Genomic DNA, 18,957 nt, shown 5'->3' on the forward strand with positions numbered 1-18,957 from the left:
AAGTAATAGCGCTCAGGTTTGTGCTTGGATTGTCAGCTGTTAGCTAGATTTTGTCAGGCAACCTCCTTAACCTCTTCACGCCCAGGTTTTATCCTTTTAAATACAAGTACAGTCGACCCTTGAACAATACCCAGCTTAGGGGTGCTGACCCCTTGTGCAGTCAAAAATCCATGTAAAACTTTTGACTCCCCCAAAACTTAACTATTGACTGGATGTCTTACCGATAACCTAAACAGTTGACAAACACATATTTTGTATGCTATATGTATTATATATTATATTCTTATAATAATATCTCACTTTTTCTTAATTTTTCAGTCTTTCTAGGCTACATAGTTTTTCTGCAAGTTTTTTTTCAATTGTCAGAAATCTCAAAAAATTTTTCCAGTAGATTTATTGAAAAAAGTCCACATACAAGTGGACCCACACAGTTCAAACCCATATTGTTCAAGGGTGAACTGATAAAAAAAAGTTCCTACCTGTGGTTATGAGAACTAAGGAGGTATTATAGGTGAATTGCTTTGAAAATAGAAAGCATTCTCTAAAGATCAATTGTAATTATTATTTATTTAGGGATAGTGATAACATAAAATTCAAAGTAATTCAGGATATTTCTGTTAAAGTAGGAGAGCAATATGCTTTTAAAAATCTAGTAACTTTAGGGATGCCTAAATCTAGTAACTTTAGAGAGCCCCCACATTGGGCTCTCTGCTCAGTAGGGAGTCTGCTTCTCCCTCTCCCTCTGCTCTTCTACCTGCTTGTGCTTGCTCTCATTCTCTCTCTTAAAAAAAAAAAAAAAAAAAATATATATATATATATATATATATATATATATAGTAACTTTAAAGAACACTTTTTAGTGGGAATATGAGGTTGAATATTTATTATAATAATACCACCCAAAAGTCAAATCTCATAAGGCAATAGATCCATATCATAGTTTTTTTTTTAAAGATTTTATTTATTTATTTGACACACAGAGATCTCACGTAGACAGAGAGGCAGGCAGAGAGAGAGAGAGAGAGAGAAGGAACCAGGATCCCTGCTGAGCAGAGAGCCCAATGTGGGGCTCGATCCCAGGACCCTGGAACCATGACCTGAGCTGAAGGCAGAGGCTTTAACCCACTAAGCCACCCAGGCTCCACCATATCAGAGTTTTTTAAATGTTACTGAAAGCACAGAAAGAAAAAATTAAGTCAAACAAATGCCACTTTTGGTGAATATCTCAAGTCCAGATAAACACGTCTCATTTACTTTCTGACAACTGTATTGTTAGCCTTTTTTGCCCTTTTTTCCCTAATGTAATAATGTGAAAGTTGAAGGTCCAATTGAATGTTAATCCTGACCTTGCCTAAAGAGTAAATCAAGGACAAAATTTTTGAAAGATAAGCCTCAAGGAAATATGTGAAAGGACAAAATCTGGAGTATGATAGCACAAATAAGGGAGACTGGGACAAAGGGGTGAATTCTCAGTGATGGAAAAGCACTTTGGTAAAGGACAAAGCAAAGAACAGAGATCAAACTCCATCGCACTGAAGATCAAGCCCCACTCTGTCTTCAGCATACAAACCACTGGTTAATGCCCCATAAAAAGGTGTGTCTGCCAGAGAATCACCTCAGAATTTTGCTCTTTAAGATTATTCCCAAGATGGCAAAAGGAAATACAATTAGAAAAGAGAAAATAAACAATAAGCGATAATGATGCAAAATTTCTATCCTTTTAAAATTCTTTTTTTTTTTTACTGCATCATTAAACTAGTTCTAACACTTACTATCCTCTCCATTGAAAGTATTTCCAGGATTTCACATCCACTATTATATGTATGACATATGAGAAATTTTATGTCACTGAGTTGGCACATGAGAGGAAATTTTCAATGGAAAAAGGAATGTAATGAAGTCAACAAAAAACACAAATTCCTAGGAAACAAGTCAAGTCACTAGATAATAGAGGAGGACGGGGCCTATTGGGTTAGAGTTTCCAATCTGCCCCACCAGGATAACGTGGAAGCAGGGTGGTGATGACTGAGTAGTTAGTTAGAGTACGGACTTGGGCCTCCAGGCGAACGGATCCTTTCTTTGACGAAGAATTACAAATACCTGGGGTACAACAGTAACACAACGAAAGATGAGTTTCAGCCTTTGAAATAGTTGGCTATAAAAAACAACGACCACAAACTGTTTTAATCTCTAAGTCTTTTTTTTCACATTTCTTCCTTTTTAAGTACAACAGTAGTGCACCCTGCGCTCCACACAGGAAGTGGAGAGAAAAGAGATTGCAATCCCTCCCAGACGACGCTTTATCTAAGAGGCAGCATTACAGAAGAGGTTACCACGCACTTCAGCGATTCTCTGTAATTGTGCAGACAACAAAATGTTACGGGCGGGGGAGGGGGAAGCATTTTAATTACAACTACATTCAGTTCTATCTAAAAAGCAGGTGCGCACACTTACATATGTAAATTCAGTAAAGTTCACACTTCCTTTTCTTGCCAGACTTGAATAGTTAATTGGAAAACTTGGCTTTTAATTGCACTCCTGGACTCCTCAACTGAACAAAGTATTGTGTACAAAAACATGTACTTTTGACAAAGACCTATATATATATAATCATAAAAAAAAAAAACTTTTGACTTTTCTTCCTTGTAAAGCATTTTTTCTGTCCCTGAGGACTTCCAGGTGTGAAGTGAAGAAAATGAACTCTTTATCCTAGAGCAACTCTCCTAGAACTGCCTACTTAAGTTTTGATCTAAAAAGAGAAATTCGTCAGTTTTCTACTTGCTATTTATCGCTACCACAGCTCTTCGATATGAACAGTCTGAAGAGAGCCAAGTTTTTACCCCATGGTAGTGGAGCTTTTACCCCATGGAGATGGAGACGTGTTATTGGCCAATGGCCAGCGGGTCAGGATCCACGAGAGTTGTCCAAATCAAAAACCTGTGGTCAAAACATTCTAGACTCTCCCCTCTTCTTCCTCCCAAATTCAAATTGGCCACTGAGATAGAAGGACTGCACTTCTTCTCCAGCTCCTGTCTGGACCTACCACTTCTACTTCAGTTGCTGCCTTTGTGGACTTTCTACCTTCAGTCTTGCTCTACTCAAAGCTATTTCCACCCCTCTCTCCACCATAGCACTTGTCTCAAAAGTAAATCTGACCATGCCACAAAGCACACAATCTGTTCTTGACTACTGACACAGTTAATTTGGATATCGGGACCCACAGAATGGAGACAGGCTCAGTGACCTTGCCCAGTCAAGGAAATCTAACATATACAAATCACAGCCCTCCAACTAGGCTTTAGCTAGCTTACCTTACGTTAGAAAATGGGATTTGCAGTCTTTATGAGGAAATCCCTAACCTCCCAGCCAATCATGCTTGTTTTTGTGTTGCCTCTTCTAATGCTTTTTAAAACTCACACTTGCCCAAAATTCCTTGAGAAGCATGTTCCAACTACTTGCCAGCCCTGTACTGCCCTAATCAAGGACTGTTTTCCCTTGAAGAAAGGACATCAAACTGATTAGTAAATTGTTTTAGTTTTGCAAATTGCCAGTTTGGGCAATGAGATGGGACCTGAAGACAGCTGCTAAAGATTCCAGGGACAGCTTCTAGAAGCAGGTGGAAGGTACCCAAAGAGCCATTTTACTTGCTACCTCTCTGGCTGCTCTGGGAAGCTTCTCTCTGATCAAGCTCTACTTATTTTGCATTCTGAGCTCCTCAAGTTTGTTTATCTTAGCCCTTCCAGATGGAAAACTGGGGTGTGCGGGACTCCAGGTTTTTCACAGTGAGATTTGTGGCCAAACTCACGTACAAGGTAAGCTCCTCTGGGGGTGTTCTTACAGTCTCAGGAACTGTGAGGGCAGCCAACAATAAGTCTGCTTGAATTATGATGGGTTATTTAAAGGAAAAATAACGGTTATCCCTCAATCTAAAGAAAGCAAGATGGCAGCCAGTCGGGGGACAGGATTCACAAAGCTTCAAAGTAAGTCCATAGCACAAACTGCTAGGAAACTTGGGGAAATTAACTAAGACAAGAAATTCAGACTTCTCCAACCAACGGCACATCAAAATCTAAGTACAAGTTAAATTATCAAAAGCCATTAGGAAATCCACTGCTATAAAGACATTTTCTTATGAAAGGAATAATAGATCTATTGTATTGCTAATGGGGATCTCATAAGCCTAAGTCACAGAACTGGTGGGCATGGGTCAAACACCTAAAAGCTCTTAAAGTGTTTGGCACCTAAATGGAAGACATCTGTGCTAGGGTAAGTTGATCAGAAAATGAGTTAGATCGACACTAAGCCACCTGCCAACCCCAAGAAAACTTCTATGTAACAAGGCACACTGTAAAACACCACAAAATCCCCAACCCAAGGCACATTCCTCTTACGTATAAATTTGGCTCTGAGAGACCCAACGCTTCACTGAAGAAATGGGATCCTCAAGTTCCAAAGAATTAAGTGTGACATATTTCAGCACAAACATTTATGACTAAGGACTATAGTCCCCAAAGATGTAGGTATCTACAAAAATGGCCAAATCTAAGCAAGACAACCTAGATTTAAAATGGCCTTTATGGGGAACATTCCAATTAGACAAAATCATTCATTTAAAAAGTGAGCCTGAAATTAAGTATTCCCAAATCAAACAGAATGGGTTACCTATTTTAACTGGCATGCAGAAGCCTTTGAAAGACTTCAAAAGTCCAAACAACCTTTATGGAAAGACTTGCTGCAAAAGGCTAATGAAAAATTAAGGACACAAGAAGTACCGGAAACAAAAGACTACGAGAATGAAATGACCTCTACTATTCCCTTCTTTAATCTTCCTTGACCTCAGTACTCACTAATCCTCTAACTGCACTGACTTTCCACTCTAATAGACTACATGACCATAAACAAAAGTCTGCTGATGTCCAGACTATAATGGCCTATATCCAGAGATCCCTGTATCTGCCACCAAAACAGTGCCCCTACATGGGCCCCTTTCAGGGTTGACAGGACACCAAGGGATTCTCCAGTAAACCACTACCAGTATTCCCTTAAACAGCCAAGGGGAAACTAAAATAAAATTAATTTAAAAGCTTTGTCAAATTCTGGTAGATTCCTCAGCTTCACTCTCTACTTCAAAATCCACTCACTCTGGAGTCCTGGAGAAGGGATCGGGAAAAACTGACAAAAGCCAGTAAAGGGTGAAAATTCTTACCAGAATCAGCTCTTCTGGATCTCTGTCTGTAATGCCTGGTCAAGAGAGGAAGGTAAAATTTCATGTTATCCCTTCCTTTTCAAGAAGCATTGGATATTGATGCTTTATCTCCCAAGGGCAGCTATTGTCTTATTTGTCTCATTTTATGTCCTCTTGTCTTGGGAGCCAACAGGTTGGGGACTCTCGAAATATAGCCAGACAGAAGTGGAGGTTGCACTCCATGGGTGGCTAGTGTCCTAGAGACTGTTGCCAGCTCTCAAAGGGATTGTGTAAGTCTTAATTCTGGCTATCTTTGGGAGTGGCTCTAGATCTTGGGAGAGCAGTATCTTTTGCACCTTCTTTGGGGATGCCTCTTGCATCTAAAAGATTGTTCAATACCACCAGGAATATTACTGTTTGTCCTGGCTAAAACCTGACAAGATATTCAAAAGGACTTCTTCAAGTAGCTCTATGGTTAAAAGTTTGCTGATATTGGAGACTGACAATTAGAACCTCGTGAAAACTTATTTTTTAGTCCTTCTCCCTTAAGCTAAATGAAACTATATACCCAGATGGAAAGAAAACTATTTCAAAAGCACATAGCTCTAAACCTAGAACACAGGAATCTTTTGGTTTCCATCCTAGGTAAAGATTTTCCCCCTGACCTAAAGAAGCAAATAGAAGTTGGATGGGTGGTCAGCCCTTTAAAGTTGCAGCCCCACTTTAAATTGCAAACCCAACTTTAAATTGCAAAACTCAACCAAAAAATGCAATCCAATTCTTTGTGGAATTAAGAACGGTCCTTGTCTTATAAATTATAAATTGCAAAGTCTTCACAAGAACAGAAATGCAGCCCTGGAAGCAATTTAAAACCCATACATCATTTTTATCAATCACCAAAGTTCCCCTGCTACTCGTTAAAAGCTTGTAGGTATTGTAAAATCTTGGATTTAGGAAACAAATCCTCCTCATGGGAGAAGCTTGCATTCTTTCCTTGTGCCTTTGAGATGTAAATGTTCTACCCAGCTTCTCTAGGAACTGAAGGACCTCTCTTCTTCGAAAAAGCAAACTTCAAGGAGGTAATTCTCATCAGAAGGAAGAAAAGAAAGAAATGTGGGGGAAGTTACTTGGAAACTAGGCCAATGAAAAATCTTTAAAAAGTGAAAAGCCATCTGAACAGGTTACCCTAATTTATTCCACCAATCTGGATCCAGCTGTTCTTTTATAAACTAGTGAGTTTTGTATTACTGTATCCTCAAAATAGTTTTTTTTTTTCCAATTTCTAAATTTACAGTAACGTTTTAAGATTCAAAACGCCTGCAATTCTCCCCAGTAACCTAAAGGGGACAGAAGCCGGCATAGAGAGGCTCCTCCCGCCAACATGTATGGAGGCTGTAGGAAAAGGCATCCGGAGAGTATAATGGTTAGGACAGAATGCCGTCTGTTTCTGCACCAACCACACAAACTCTGCAAAACGCCCGAAGAGCTCTTGGTAGTGTCACCAGTAAAACACAATGCGTTTCTTCTTCCCAGGTTCAAAGATGGTGTGTGTCTACAATTCAAAGCCAGCTCTCGGACCAGTCTTCCTCTCCTCCACGCCTCCAAGAGGGGCAGGTCAGGCAGGCTCCCTGCAGTGGCCCCAGGTCTCTCATAGTCTCGGATTCTAGAATACCACTTAAGTACACGCAGCCTGGTGCAGGACAGACACCGGCCAGAGGGAAGAGCTCCCTTAAAGCCCGGGCCGGGCGGAGGGTTACAGAAGCTAGAACACGAGGGCTGAGGCTGACCTGAGATTGTTCTAATACTGCGGCCGAGGAAACTGAGGCCCAGAGAACTTCAGGAGCAGCCCCGGCTCTTCCGGTAGCTAGTGGGGAAGCGGAGAGCCCCACGGGGCTCACCTTCTGCGAGTCCTGTGCTGGGGCGCGATGCCCCGCAGGTCAGCTCTTTCTTCCAGCCCAGTCCCGGCGCCTCTGCGCCCAGCGGCGCGTTGAGGGGCGGCGGGTGGGGGCGCCCACCTGTGGGCCAGGACCGACCTGGCCCCGGTCCCCTCCAGCCCGTGCTCGCGGGCGCCCCTGCGTGGACGGCGGCCGAGTGGCCCACGAACGCGCCCGCTCAGCACCCGGGCCCTGCCAGCCCGCCAGGTCGACCCGGCACGGGCAACGGGCCGTCCCGGTTTCCATAGCAACGGATACGCCGACCGCCGGTCCCCAGAGACGGCCCGGGGTCAGAGGTCATCTCTGTGACAACGGAAGCTTCCCGCGCTACGGCGGCTCGGACGGGCCGCTTCCGCCGCATTGCGATGCGGAGCACACGGCGCTCCGAGGCGAGGAGCGCGTGGTGGCGGGTCCCAGAGGCGCGGTCCGCGCGTCACCCGCGGAGGAGGACGGTGCCTCGATCCGGCACACTCCGAAGCGACTTCGCCGGGACACGCCGAGGGGCTCGACTCCTGGAAGCTGCTCCGAGCCGCAGAGTGGCCGGCTCGCGGTTCGCAGACGACTGGGGCTCGCGGCTCTGGAACGCAGGGGCCGCGCCTGCATTCGTGCCTGGTGCCAGCCCTTGTCCCCGGCGCGCTCTCCGCGCCCCCGGCCCGAGGCCCCGGCGCCCCAGCGCCCTCCACCTTTGACAGCGGCTCCAGAAGGGAGAAGCGAAATAGATGCGGTGGTGGGATGTCCAAGGAGCTACCGAGTTGGGAGATGACGGCTTTCCAGCTGAAAAGAATAAAATGCTAAGGGAGGGGGGTACTCCTTTCAAAGCCGCTGAACTAGAGGCTGTGTGGCTGCTGCCCCTTCGAGAGCAGAAAGAAGCCCCAAAGGAGAGTCCCAGTTACCATCTTCAGATAAGGAAGCTCAGTAAAGAAAAGAGGGACAATTCACTCGACTGTGGTGCAATGTCTTCCTTTACAGGAGAAGCAAATTTAAGATGAGAAAAGACAAGGAAGGGGGCTCATGCAGAGGGAACCTACGATGCGTTCGCTATTCAAGACGAGAGTGCTAGAAGGGGAGCCTGCGGTTGGCCTTTCAGTTTGTATTTTTGAGTGAGACCTCAAGTTTTGAGATTTCGAAAGAGGCTATTATAAAATGTGGGCCTAGGGAACGTCAGCAAACAGGCTTGCTTCATCATGGCTGGAAGAAGAACTAGGAGTCCACCAACAACTTTCCCTCTCTGTTTTATCATAAAGAAACCAAATTCTTGGTTGGCATTGTTGGAAAGCTGTAAGCATTAAGTGAGCTTAAGCAACTGTAATTTATACTTGCAGTTACATTCTCACAGTTAACTTTCACAAAGAATCCTACTTTCCCTATTAATTCACTTAATAAAAGTGGCCTGAAAACTTGCTATGTATCATAACTTGAGTTTTTGTCAGGGAACAATGATAAAGACAATAGTGCCCAACAATTGCTGGGTGACTTTGTTAGATAGCTTTACTAGCTTAGATAAACAAAAGCTTCAGTTTCCCTGTAAAACATGTCTGCATCGTGCCTCCCTTTTGCCTTGCAAGACCTTAAGAATTCCTTCTTTCAACTTCCCTTTTGTCACCCTACCTTTTACACTCTGAACAAGCTGAAAGTTAGCTTGTAGCAACTAGAGAAATACACAGTGAAAACATCCGCGACAATGCTCAGCCCTTAAAAAGCAGGAGAGCAAAAACAGTGCATCTCTAGAGGCATATGGAGGAACCGAGACGTCTCCCTCGGAAAATTCCCTGTTCTTCAGTGCTCAGGTTCAGCTCTGACAACTCAACCTGGTCTGTGACAAACAAACTGAATCCTTAAAAAGCAGAGACTACGGCACTGCGAAGGTAAAAGTGTCAGTAGTATTTCCCTGACCTACAGTCCCTCCTGGAGGTGATCCTAAGGTGAAGCTCAAAGGTTTTATTAAGAATATAGACATTATGGGATGCCTGGGGGGCTCAGTCTGTTAAGCATCTGCCTTCTGCTCAGGTCATGATCCCAGGGCCCTGGGATCCAGTCCCCCATTGGGCTCCCTACTCAGCAGGGAAGCTGCTTTTCTCTCTCTCTCTCTGCCTGCTGCTCCCCCTGCTTATGTGTTCTCTGTCAAAGAAATAAATAAAAGTCTTAAAAACAAAAAAAGAATATAGACACTACAATGCACTGTCTGGTTTAAAACTTAATAGAGGGGAGGAAATCTTAATAGAGGAGCTTCATATGTACTGTTAAATTCCAACCATCTCGCCTTAAGGCATAAGAAACTATTTTGAATAAATGCTTCCATTTTGAGACATCTACATGGTATTTATAGGAGGCTTATGACTCAATTGAGTGAGTTATGATGCCAAAATGTACCAAGGAGTGAAAACTTTGATTGTTGTCCTTGTTGCCATATGTATAAAAACACCACAAAAGTCCCCAATGTTTGTGTTGCTAAAACATGGAAAACTGGGTTTGAACATTTTTAAAGAAATGGTTTCATGTGGGAAATGTTAAATATAGTATAGAATTACATTTAGCGCCTTCTGAAAGCAATGCATTATTTGAACAAATATTCTCAGTTTTAGATGCTGTCTAATATGAGAATGGGCTGGATATGGGTACAGTCAAAGTCATCCTCATTGTTAAAACCAAGTTGAAATTATCATGCATTGGATTTCACACTTGTTAACTTGGATATAATTTCAAGAAAGAAAAATCCACTCTCCCAACAAGTCAATACTGGGAAACCTATGTAAAATGCCCTCTTTTGGTTCATGAAGTGCCATTCATTTTCTACTTCAGTAACTAAAGCCTCCTGGATGGAGTCCAAGGCCAGCTCTGGTTACATGGAATCCCATTCCAAAGGCAACATGTCAGGAGGAGGAGAACCTCACCCGGTTAGGTGTTCCAGCCATGTAGTCGGAATCTGGTGTCTCCATTGGATACAAGCTCAGTGTTTAGAAATGCAGAAGTTATGGCCCTTGTGTGGCTCACCCAGCTCTACAGGAACCCAGCATGAGTTGGCAGGCCAAGAAAGGGAAGGAGTAAAAAATGCTTACTTCCTTTTTTCTTCCATCTCTCCCTATTTTCCCACTTCTAAAATGTCATGACAGCCCTACATGTAAAGCAAGGGGTTTTAAAAGAATAACATATATTTAAATGAGGAACAGAGGCGTACCAGATGTTTGGGGCACCTAAAACAGCTTCAGAGAAAGGCAAAAGCAGAACTGAAAGACACCGAACAAAGTAGGAAATAGAAAGTGACATTGAGTTCTACCAAGCCTTGCTTGTTTCATCTCCAAGTTCTATGACAGAAAGAAAGACTGAGTTGATAAAAGGAGACCGTCTGGGCCATGAGTTGGTGGGATTTTTTTAAATGTGCTCTGTTGAACTAAGTTTAGGACTTCTGCTTTGCACCCTCCCTGCCACTCTTACTGCTCAATAAAATTATCTTTGATTATAACTTATCTTAAATTTTGTGCTTTCAAAACCCTCTCAGCCAAGACAATTTGGGGGTCTCGTGAGTGTGGTTCAATGGTTCCATATATTCGAGGCTCTGTGGCTTCCTCTGCTTGTTGTAGATGATGTGTCTGAGGAGATATCCATGACATGACCTTAGTGTTTCCCTTTATCTTGGAATTTTTTTTCCAACCACATTTCTTAGCAGCTGTCACTCAAAGTCTAGTGACCTATATTACTACCAAACTGGCCTATGATACACATCGGTGAGTCCAAACTATCACTGCTGGTTTAAAGAAACATACCAAGCCCTCCTCCAGGCTAAATAAGAGCCTTGGACTTAGCATTCCTACTTAACGATTTGCCTATAATACCATCACCTTGCATAATTCATAAGTGAAAGCTAAGGCAGGTAACTTTTATTATAAACATACAGCTCGTGCTCTACCAGGAAAAAAGGGGAAAGTAGGACATTTAAGCATGCATGTATTCTCTGTTAAGAGTTGTATTGTGAAATACTGGACATTTCTATGAAGATGGTAGATTTATATGCAGGATTTCTCAGCTATTGCAATTTACTTTAAAAAGTATATACTGTGTGAGTTATTCTTCATGTTCTTTTCCAGTTAAATTTCACATAACTATAACTATACAAAATTCTTAAAGCAATACCATTTATTGAGTGCTAATAACTTTCGGGTAGATAAATAACTCTGTCCTTAATTCATGACTCTATTATCTACTTATTTTCACACGAACATAACTATATAGCAGTGCTCTCAAAGTCCTCTCAGGAGCCTTGATCAAACTACCCATAGTTGTTGACAACTTAAAAATTGGGAGTAATCAGCAATTTATTCTATAACTCGCAAAGATTGAAAAGAATTAGTCATCTAAGAAGTCTTCACACTAAATTCATGATCCTGCTACTGGCACTTGGAGGTATTCTGCCAAGCTTCTTAGTTTGAAACCAGTTAATTGTCCTCATTTTAGATTTAAGATAACATAATAGGTAGTAGTCAATCTGTTCTTTCTGGTTTTAACGGTTAAGAAGATTTTAGTCTTTGTTTTATTTTAATTACCCAATTAACTTCTTAGTTATACTGCTATCTTGGGATCAAAAACCTGCAAACAATTTTAGGCTTCATGTTAATAGCAGAAGGAGAATGGAATGTACCAACTACAATCCCGAAAGGGAATGGCTAAGCATGGATTTGATTTGAGTTCAAACAGCAAAACTTTTAGAAGATGAGATATGACACATTAATGTCACATTTTTAAAATAATTCACAAAACTCTCCCATTTCCAGGTTAAAATTCTAACTTCTGGCAATCTAAGACTCCACCATCCCATTAGAATAGTTGGGGATGTTGTCAGACATACTTTGAATTAACCCATCAATTCACACCCAAGTACTTTAGCATTCATAAGCTGCAAAATAAATTACCCTAAAAATAATTGGTCATTTGACACCTTCCAAAATGCCTTGGGGGGGATCTACTTTATTCCAGAGATATCAAAGTAGGTGGAGCGGGGGAGGTGTAATAAAAATATCTTGCCCGTGTACAGGGGGGAAATTAGTCTTTCCAGTAAAACTGCTTACAAATAGAAAGATAGAAAGAAAGAAAGAAAGAAAGGGAGATAAAGGCCAGTAAGGAAACTTAGCCTTCTGTGCAGAATTCTTTCCCATTCTCCAGTACTACAGAGGGACTGACTTCAAGGTTCCTAAACAAATGGCCAAGTCTTAAAAAGAAAAGAAAAGAAAAGAAAAAAGGATGCTTTTACAGTATTCCTTTCTCAGAAGGGAGTTAAATCTACAGGACACGAGAATCCTTCAAAACCCACTATTTTTACTGCCTGAAAGCACAAATCCTCCCTCCCAAGAGCAGCCTTTGGCTTGTCCCACTTTGCTAAGTCTTGCAAAAAGGGTCTTCACACGAACTCGCGAGACAGTGGTGGCGCGGCTCTAGCTACCACCGGAACGTCAGCAAGTGCTGGGCTCCGTGCGGGGTTGGGGTCCACCTCGCAGTTGGATTAGGAATGCGAGCGGTGAGGTGACAACATCACTTTCTCCTTGGGCGATGCTCAGGATGGGTGCTAGCGGCTCCGAGTTGCTAAATGCTGAGAAGTTGAGGGCGAGAAGGGTAAAAGGACGGGCAATGGAGGAGGAGGGTGAGAAGGGAAGGAGGCGGCGGAGGAGGCCGAGGAGGGAACGGAGGCGGACGGCGAGAAAGGGGCAGAGCTACAGCACAGGAATGAGAATTCCAGGGCAGGGCACGGGGGCCCACTGCAGCACGGCGCCCGCGGGCAGCCAGAGACGCTCCCCGAGCCTCCGCTGCTCCCCAAACGTCCCAGGTGGGGCAACTGCCCAGGCGTCCCCCGCCCGCAAGCGAGCATCTGCCCTTTGGACGCTCCAACAACTCGCAGTTCCCCTCCTCCTGCAGCAGTGGGGGCCTCCGGGGTGCTCAGCCTCCACACCCACCGCCTCCATCTCCGCCCACCCACTCCTCCTCCTCCTCTTCTTGTCCTTCCTCCCCCTCCTCCTCCTCCTCGGTCTTCCTCCCTCCTCCTCCTCCCCCTCTCGCTCCGGGCGCCCGCAGACGGCATCCCCCCCCTCGGAGCGAGCCGCCCCAGCTACGCTGCGTTTGGAATGCTCGGAGGCAGGGAGACAGCAGCCACTTGCTGCCCGGCCGCTGGGACTCGGGGTGCCAGCGCGGCCCCCGGCGGAGCTCCGGGTGTCAAGGCGGCCGCGGGGAGCCATGATCTACTACACCGCAGTGCCGGCGTCAGGAGCCTCCAGCGCCGGGCGGCCACTGCGGGACGCCCGGGGCCCCGCCCCCGCCCCCGACGCAGCCCCAGACACAAACACCGGCCCCCGAGCCCTCCCCAGCCTGAACCGAACCCCGGGACGCCACACACCCCCGCTGCCCGCGCGCGCGGCTCCCAGACTGGCTGCGCCCAGCCTCCTCGTCGGCGCGCCGCCGCCACCACGCAGCCCTCCGGCCTGCCCTCCCCCCAGTTGCTCGCCCACAGCTTCGCCGCCACCCCCAAACGCCTCAGATTGGGATACCGGGAAGTGAACCCCCGGGACTCGACTCCCCGAATCACCTGCATTTGCATTTCTTATGTAATGCACTGCAAGTTTCCCGGTTGGAGCCTTTGGAATAGGGGCGCATGGTGACCGGAGCCTGAAGCTGGGACCCACGACCCGGCTCGTCCCACCCGCGGGACTCGGGCGCGGGGTTTTGACACTGCTTTTTCGGAGGGGGGTGGGAGTTAAATTGCATATACTGGAGGGGCTGGGCTTGTCTTCTCCGTCTGGGGTTCCCCCAGGCATAAGCCCAGCTCAAGTATTCCCACTGGCAGGCGGTGTCGGAGGCAGACGGGGGAATGAGTTAATACTCGTGCCCGGAGAGCTAGACGGGGGAGGGAGGCGGGGGCTGACGGAGGAGCGGGGCCGCGAGGGAGAGGGCCTCTTTTACTTTGGTAAAGGTGATGGGGTGACGAATATTGTGCAAGCTAATCAGAAAGTCTAGAGCAGGTCCTCGGCACCTAGCTACGTCCCTGAACCTGCTGCAGAAGTAAGGAGAGCTCGCGGTTCTTTTTCCTGGCAACTACCGAACCTTCAACTGCCTCGGGCAAAACCTTAAGCCACAGCCCTTCAATATTCCACCAAACATAGGTAACCAAATACATTTAAAAAAAAAAAAAAAAGTTTCCTCCTCCCTCCTAGTGATGGATTGTGTCACAGCCAAGAGATGCTGATAATGGTTTTCCGGCTCAGAGACACCGATCCAGCTGTTACCTGTTTATCCATCAACACCTCTATATGCAACACTGTCCTGGTTCCTTTTCTGTTTCCCCTGCCTTCCTGCATAGCAGAACTGCAGATATAGCTCAATGAGCAACAGACAGGTTATTATGAGGAAAAACATAACATGATGCATGTTTTGCTTACCAGTTGGGTTCTTGTTTTTCTTAAGACTCTTGCCACAAAGACACTGCAGCATATGCGTTCCTTTGCTGAAAATGTTCCAAAGAAACCACATTGATTTGGGCGAAAAGCAATCCAGCAGCTTAGACACCCTGAGAAAGAAGAGATCCTTGTGGTTGCATAATAATAATTTGAAATCAGTTCTCCTGAAGAGGGGCACCGGTTTTACCATAGGAAAAACGATAATATTCCGGATCTTCTCCCAGTTTTTTCCCCTCACGTGGTATATTTCTTTGAGACTTCTCAGTGATTGTTTTTTTTCGGCCAGGGTGAATGATTTATCCCCCGCGATCACCACTGGATTATTACCAAAGGGTTGGGGAAAAAATCCTTTTTCAGCATGAAGCCAAACAAAAAAGCAAAGAAATCCCAACAGAGACCAGAACTAATCAGAGAGAACAGTAATGCACAAAAGATCCCCAAAGAGAAAACCATAGCCTTTTACTTGATCGCTCTGAGGATGGGTGGGTCTGCAGAAGGCAAAGCAGGATTCATCTCACTGAGAGAAGACTGCCATTGTGTAGCCCCTAGGAGAGAAGGAAAAAAAAAAAAAGGAAAAAGAAAGAAAGAAAGAAAAAAAAAAAAAGGAAAAAAAAAAAAAAAACCACCAGCACACACACACACACCAATACCACCTCCGAAATCGAGTCTAACCGCCGAAGACAGAGCCTCCCTTCTCCCAGTGTCGATTTTTTTTTTTTTTTTATAATCAATCGCCAGTGCTCAGTGGGATCGGATTGAACCTGCAGTTCTCAATCACCACGAAGAAAAGATGCAAATCCAGGTGCCCCCTCCCCTTGCCAGGCTGGTAGTAGGTAGAGAGCGCCACAGATCCCCTTCCTCCTTCCCGTCACTCGCCCAGTTTCCACCAGCGGCGAGCATGAGGAAAATCGCCCCTCCGGATTCCTCGCCCAGCCTCGGATGTGAGTTACAGGCATTAGAGGGAGGAGGAGGAGGAGTTGAAGTTTGCATTGAAAAGACTGGCTTTCCATGACGTAGCCACGTGCTTTCAGACCCGTCACCAGTGAGATGCTTCAACCCGCCCGGGGAGGGCAGTGTCACTGCAGTCTCTCCGCTACTTCCCCCCCCTGGAAGTCCCCCACCGCCCGCACCCGGCTCCAGCCCCAGCCCCAGCCCTGGACCCTCTCCCTCCTCTGCCCAGAAGGAGTCGGCCGGCTGCTTGCTCCTGGAGCCACCTAACAAGAGTGAAAAGTGGATTTTGAAAAGGAAAATGAACAATTATAATTAGTAAGCCTTGGAAAAGATGTGAGAGGGAAGGGGATTGAAGTGGAGCAGTACTTTAGGACCACCCCGCCCAGCCCAGATGAGTTCCACCTTACTTACATTAGCAAAAAACAGCATAGAAATCCTCCAAAACATGAAGGAAAACTCAAGTTCCTTTAGTTTTTCTTATCTGAATTCTACTTAAAGGGCTGTTTGAAAAATGTAGACTAGGCATAGGACAAATATGTACTTACAGAAACAGCCTTTTAAAAAGGTAACCACTAAAATCTAGGTGGCCAACTATATTTTGGTGGAGAGGGTCATATGAAAAAAGTTAACACCTTTTTTTAGACAGACAATCCATTATCCTCAAATAATTTTTTTGAACAGAAAACACTCTGCTTAGATTACACCCTAATTCGTTGCTTGTTTCTGTGCCCATTATTGAGCTAGCATTAAAGTCCCCTTCATTCCCTTCCCGTCTACACTAATATTCAACCGTGTCACCCGCCACCATCTCACCTAACCAAACAGGCAAATTTTCTGCTTTCCCAGGATACAACCCAGTTTCCTTCTTACTCAGGAAATCAAAAGATTTAAGACAGGACTAAAGATCTTGTCTTATACATTGTCTTATACAATGTCTTATACAATGTATAAGATATAGCAACTATTACAAAGAATAAGATCACAAACTCCAGCGTACTCACAGGTCTCAAATTAACAAATGTTAGCATTTCAACACATTTGTGACCTGAGCATTTCAGAAAAGTAAATCTGACCTCTCTCACCCTTATTAAGTAAATGGATTAAAGTTATGTCAATTTATTTCCATTTTATGGAAAACTGATATAAGATTTTTAACTAATTTAATGGGGCGTCTGGGTGGTTCAGTGGTTTAAAGCCTCTGCCTTCAGCTCGGGTCATGATCTCAGGGTCCTGGGATCAAGCCCCACATCAGGCTCCATGCTCAGTGAGGAGCCTGCCTCTCCTTCTCCCCCTGTTTATTTCTCTCTCTCTCTCAAATAAATTAATTAATTAAATATTTTAAAAAACAAAAATATGTTTTCAGGAGCTCCATTTTAATTCCAAAATAAAATAAAATAAAATCTCAAAATACCTCTAATGCATGAGATCTCAAACTATCTTATAAACAAAGAGCTGTTGATTTGTTGTTGAGGATTGAGTCAAGAAATTGATTTTAAAAAAATCAAAACCATTTGATTAGCAGTTATCAAAAAATAAAAAGGTAATAACTTTCCCACTGTGAGTTTTTTTAATATCTAAGATGAGACGTCAAAATTTGTATCCAATACCCAAAACCCTTTTGGGAAACATTAGTCAATTTTAGGTAAGATAGAACAAAAATCTAAAATGAATAAATTCTATTAATGATATGGAACTGGAAAGTTAAATAGTGATGCCCTCAGTGTGCCAAAAGAGACATGTCATAAAGCCCAAGGAAACTACCGAGATTAACAGCAGTCTAAATAAAGTTTGGGAAGTAAAGAAAATGAGAATACAAAGAGTCTAAAAATTTAATGCCAAATGACTTAGGACAAGCAGTCTGAAAAAAAAAAAAATGACGAACAGAATTCCTTTTTGAAAGGGGAAAAATGGGATAGCATTGCCAAACATTAAGAAAGCATTTTTTATTTTAATCAATCGGGGATGAATACTGTATGCTGCTTCTATAACATTCTGGTGTCCTCTCCTGGTTCTAGAATATCCCAATATGGATGGAGGCCAGAGAAACAGTAGAGTCAAAAATATTCTCCCATCAAGTTCTTCTGAGTTCACATAGCTCTAAGGTTCTATAAAAGTTTGCTGAGTTCCCTGAGGTATTTCACAAGTAGAGTAAAATCTGGGGAGATGTTCTGTAATTAATAAAATTTTTACATGCTAAGTTTGTGTAGAAAGAACACTTCTCATACTGGTTCTTCTTGCATTTCCAAATTGGACCCTCTTCTTTACATTATAACCATGAATTTGATCCCTCCTCAAAAAAAGATTTACTGCCAGAAAGCTGTGGTTTGTTTTCCTATATATTGATGGAAAATTTATTGCATCTTTGTCCTATCACCTAAGGAAGAACATAAAAGGTCATTAACTGTGACTACTATTTACTGAGAATCTATTATGTCAGGCACTGTGTTAGTTGCTTCTCATCTTTTATGCCATTTAAATGAAAAATAAATCATTTAGTACAATGTATGAGATTTCTATAGTTCCTTTCTATATTTATTGATACATTATGTATTTATGTTACATAGGCTATTATTAACATTATTAAACAAGCAAAAAATACCAAATGTTTTTGTCTGGAAAAGATGGCCTAACCCTGGTTCCAAAGGACTTGCAATTTCTGATGACCTCTGAGGCACCCAATTCAATTATTCTACCATTATTTTTTGGCCCCCGCTCCCCGCCCATGAAAGTTTTCTTGTAAGACTCCATTTTGCAGGCTAACCCATAAAATTAAACCAGCTCTACAGTTACATAATAAAGAAGACCACAAGTAGTCCAAGAATCAACATAGGTTTCTGGGGGCTGCCAGCTTAGGCATGATCTGAACATATTTACAGAGACCTGAGTTCAGACCATTATTTAAGACCATGTTTTAGAAGACTATCAGTACTGTTGCTTGTGTTTTGCCATGCTACAAATCACTATTAGATGACAAAAATTAGAACTATCAGAAAAAAAAAAATGCAAGCTTTAGAACACATGTAAGTAAAGCTAAAATGAGGAAAGCTTCATCATGACTATAAGAAATAGCAGTAAAATTTGTAGTATATATAGGTAGAAAAGACTGTTTTTCATTGAGCTGAGATTAAAATAAACCCATTAGTCACTATCAAGGTCATCTAAAAATTAAACATATCTACAGCACACCATAGTTAACTAACCTAAAGATAAGTATAATGACTAGAATTTCAGAACACAATATGCATTTTATTTTACTATAAAACATGAACTTTCATAAGATTAGGAACCAAAAGTCTCCGTAACTATCTGAGCATGCTTTTTTCTAATTATTCCCAGGAGTTACTTTTCTATGTCATTCTTTCTTTTAATAATAAAATCCCAGTCCCCACCACAATTTGGGAAAGCACAAGGATACCCAGGTAGGAAAGAGAATTCCCCATCTCCATCACAGCAA

The 18,957-nt window shown here is 43.4% G+C and overlaps 1 protein-coding gene across 1 annotated transcript in view; it reads right to left on the reverse strand.

Annotated features, from left to right (window-relative positions):
* The window catches only part of FGF14 (fibroblast growth factor 14), a 602,879-nt gene extending 587,323 nt beyond the window's left edge, over window positions 1-15,556 (reverse strand). The window contains exon 1 of the mRNA XM_044250053.1: window positions 14,535-15,556. Coding sequence (XP_044105988.1) covers window positions 14,535-14,742 — 208 coding nt within the window. The 5' untranslated portion in view covers window positions 14,743-15,556. The remainder of the gene's footprint in view (window positions 1-14,534) is intronic.
* Between the last annotated feature and the right edge of the window lie 3,401 nt (window positions 15,557-18,957).

Source organism: Neovison vison, chromosome 5 (genome assembly GCF_020171115.1).
Source record: "Neovison vison isolate M4711 chromosome 5, ASM_NN_V1, whole genome shotgun sequence".
NCBI classification, from domain to species: Eukaryota; Metazoa; Chordata; class Mammalia; order Carnivora; family Mustelidae; genus Neogale; species Neogale vison.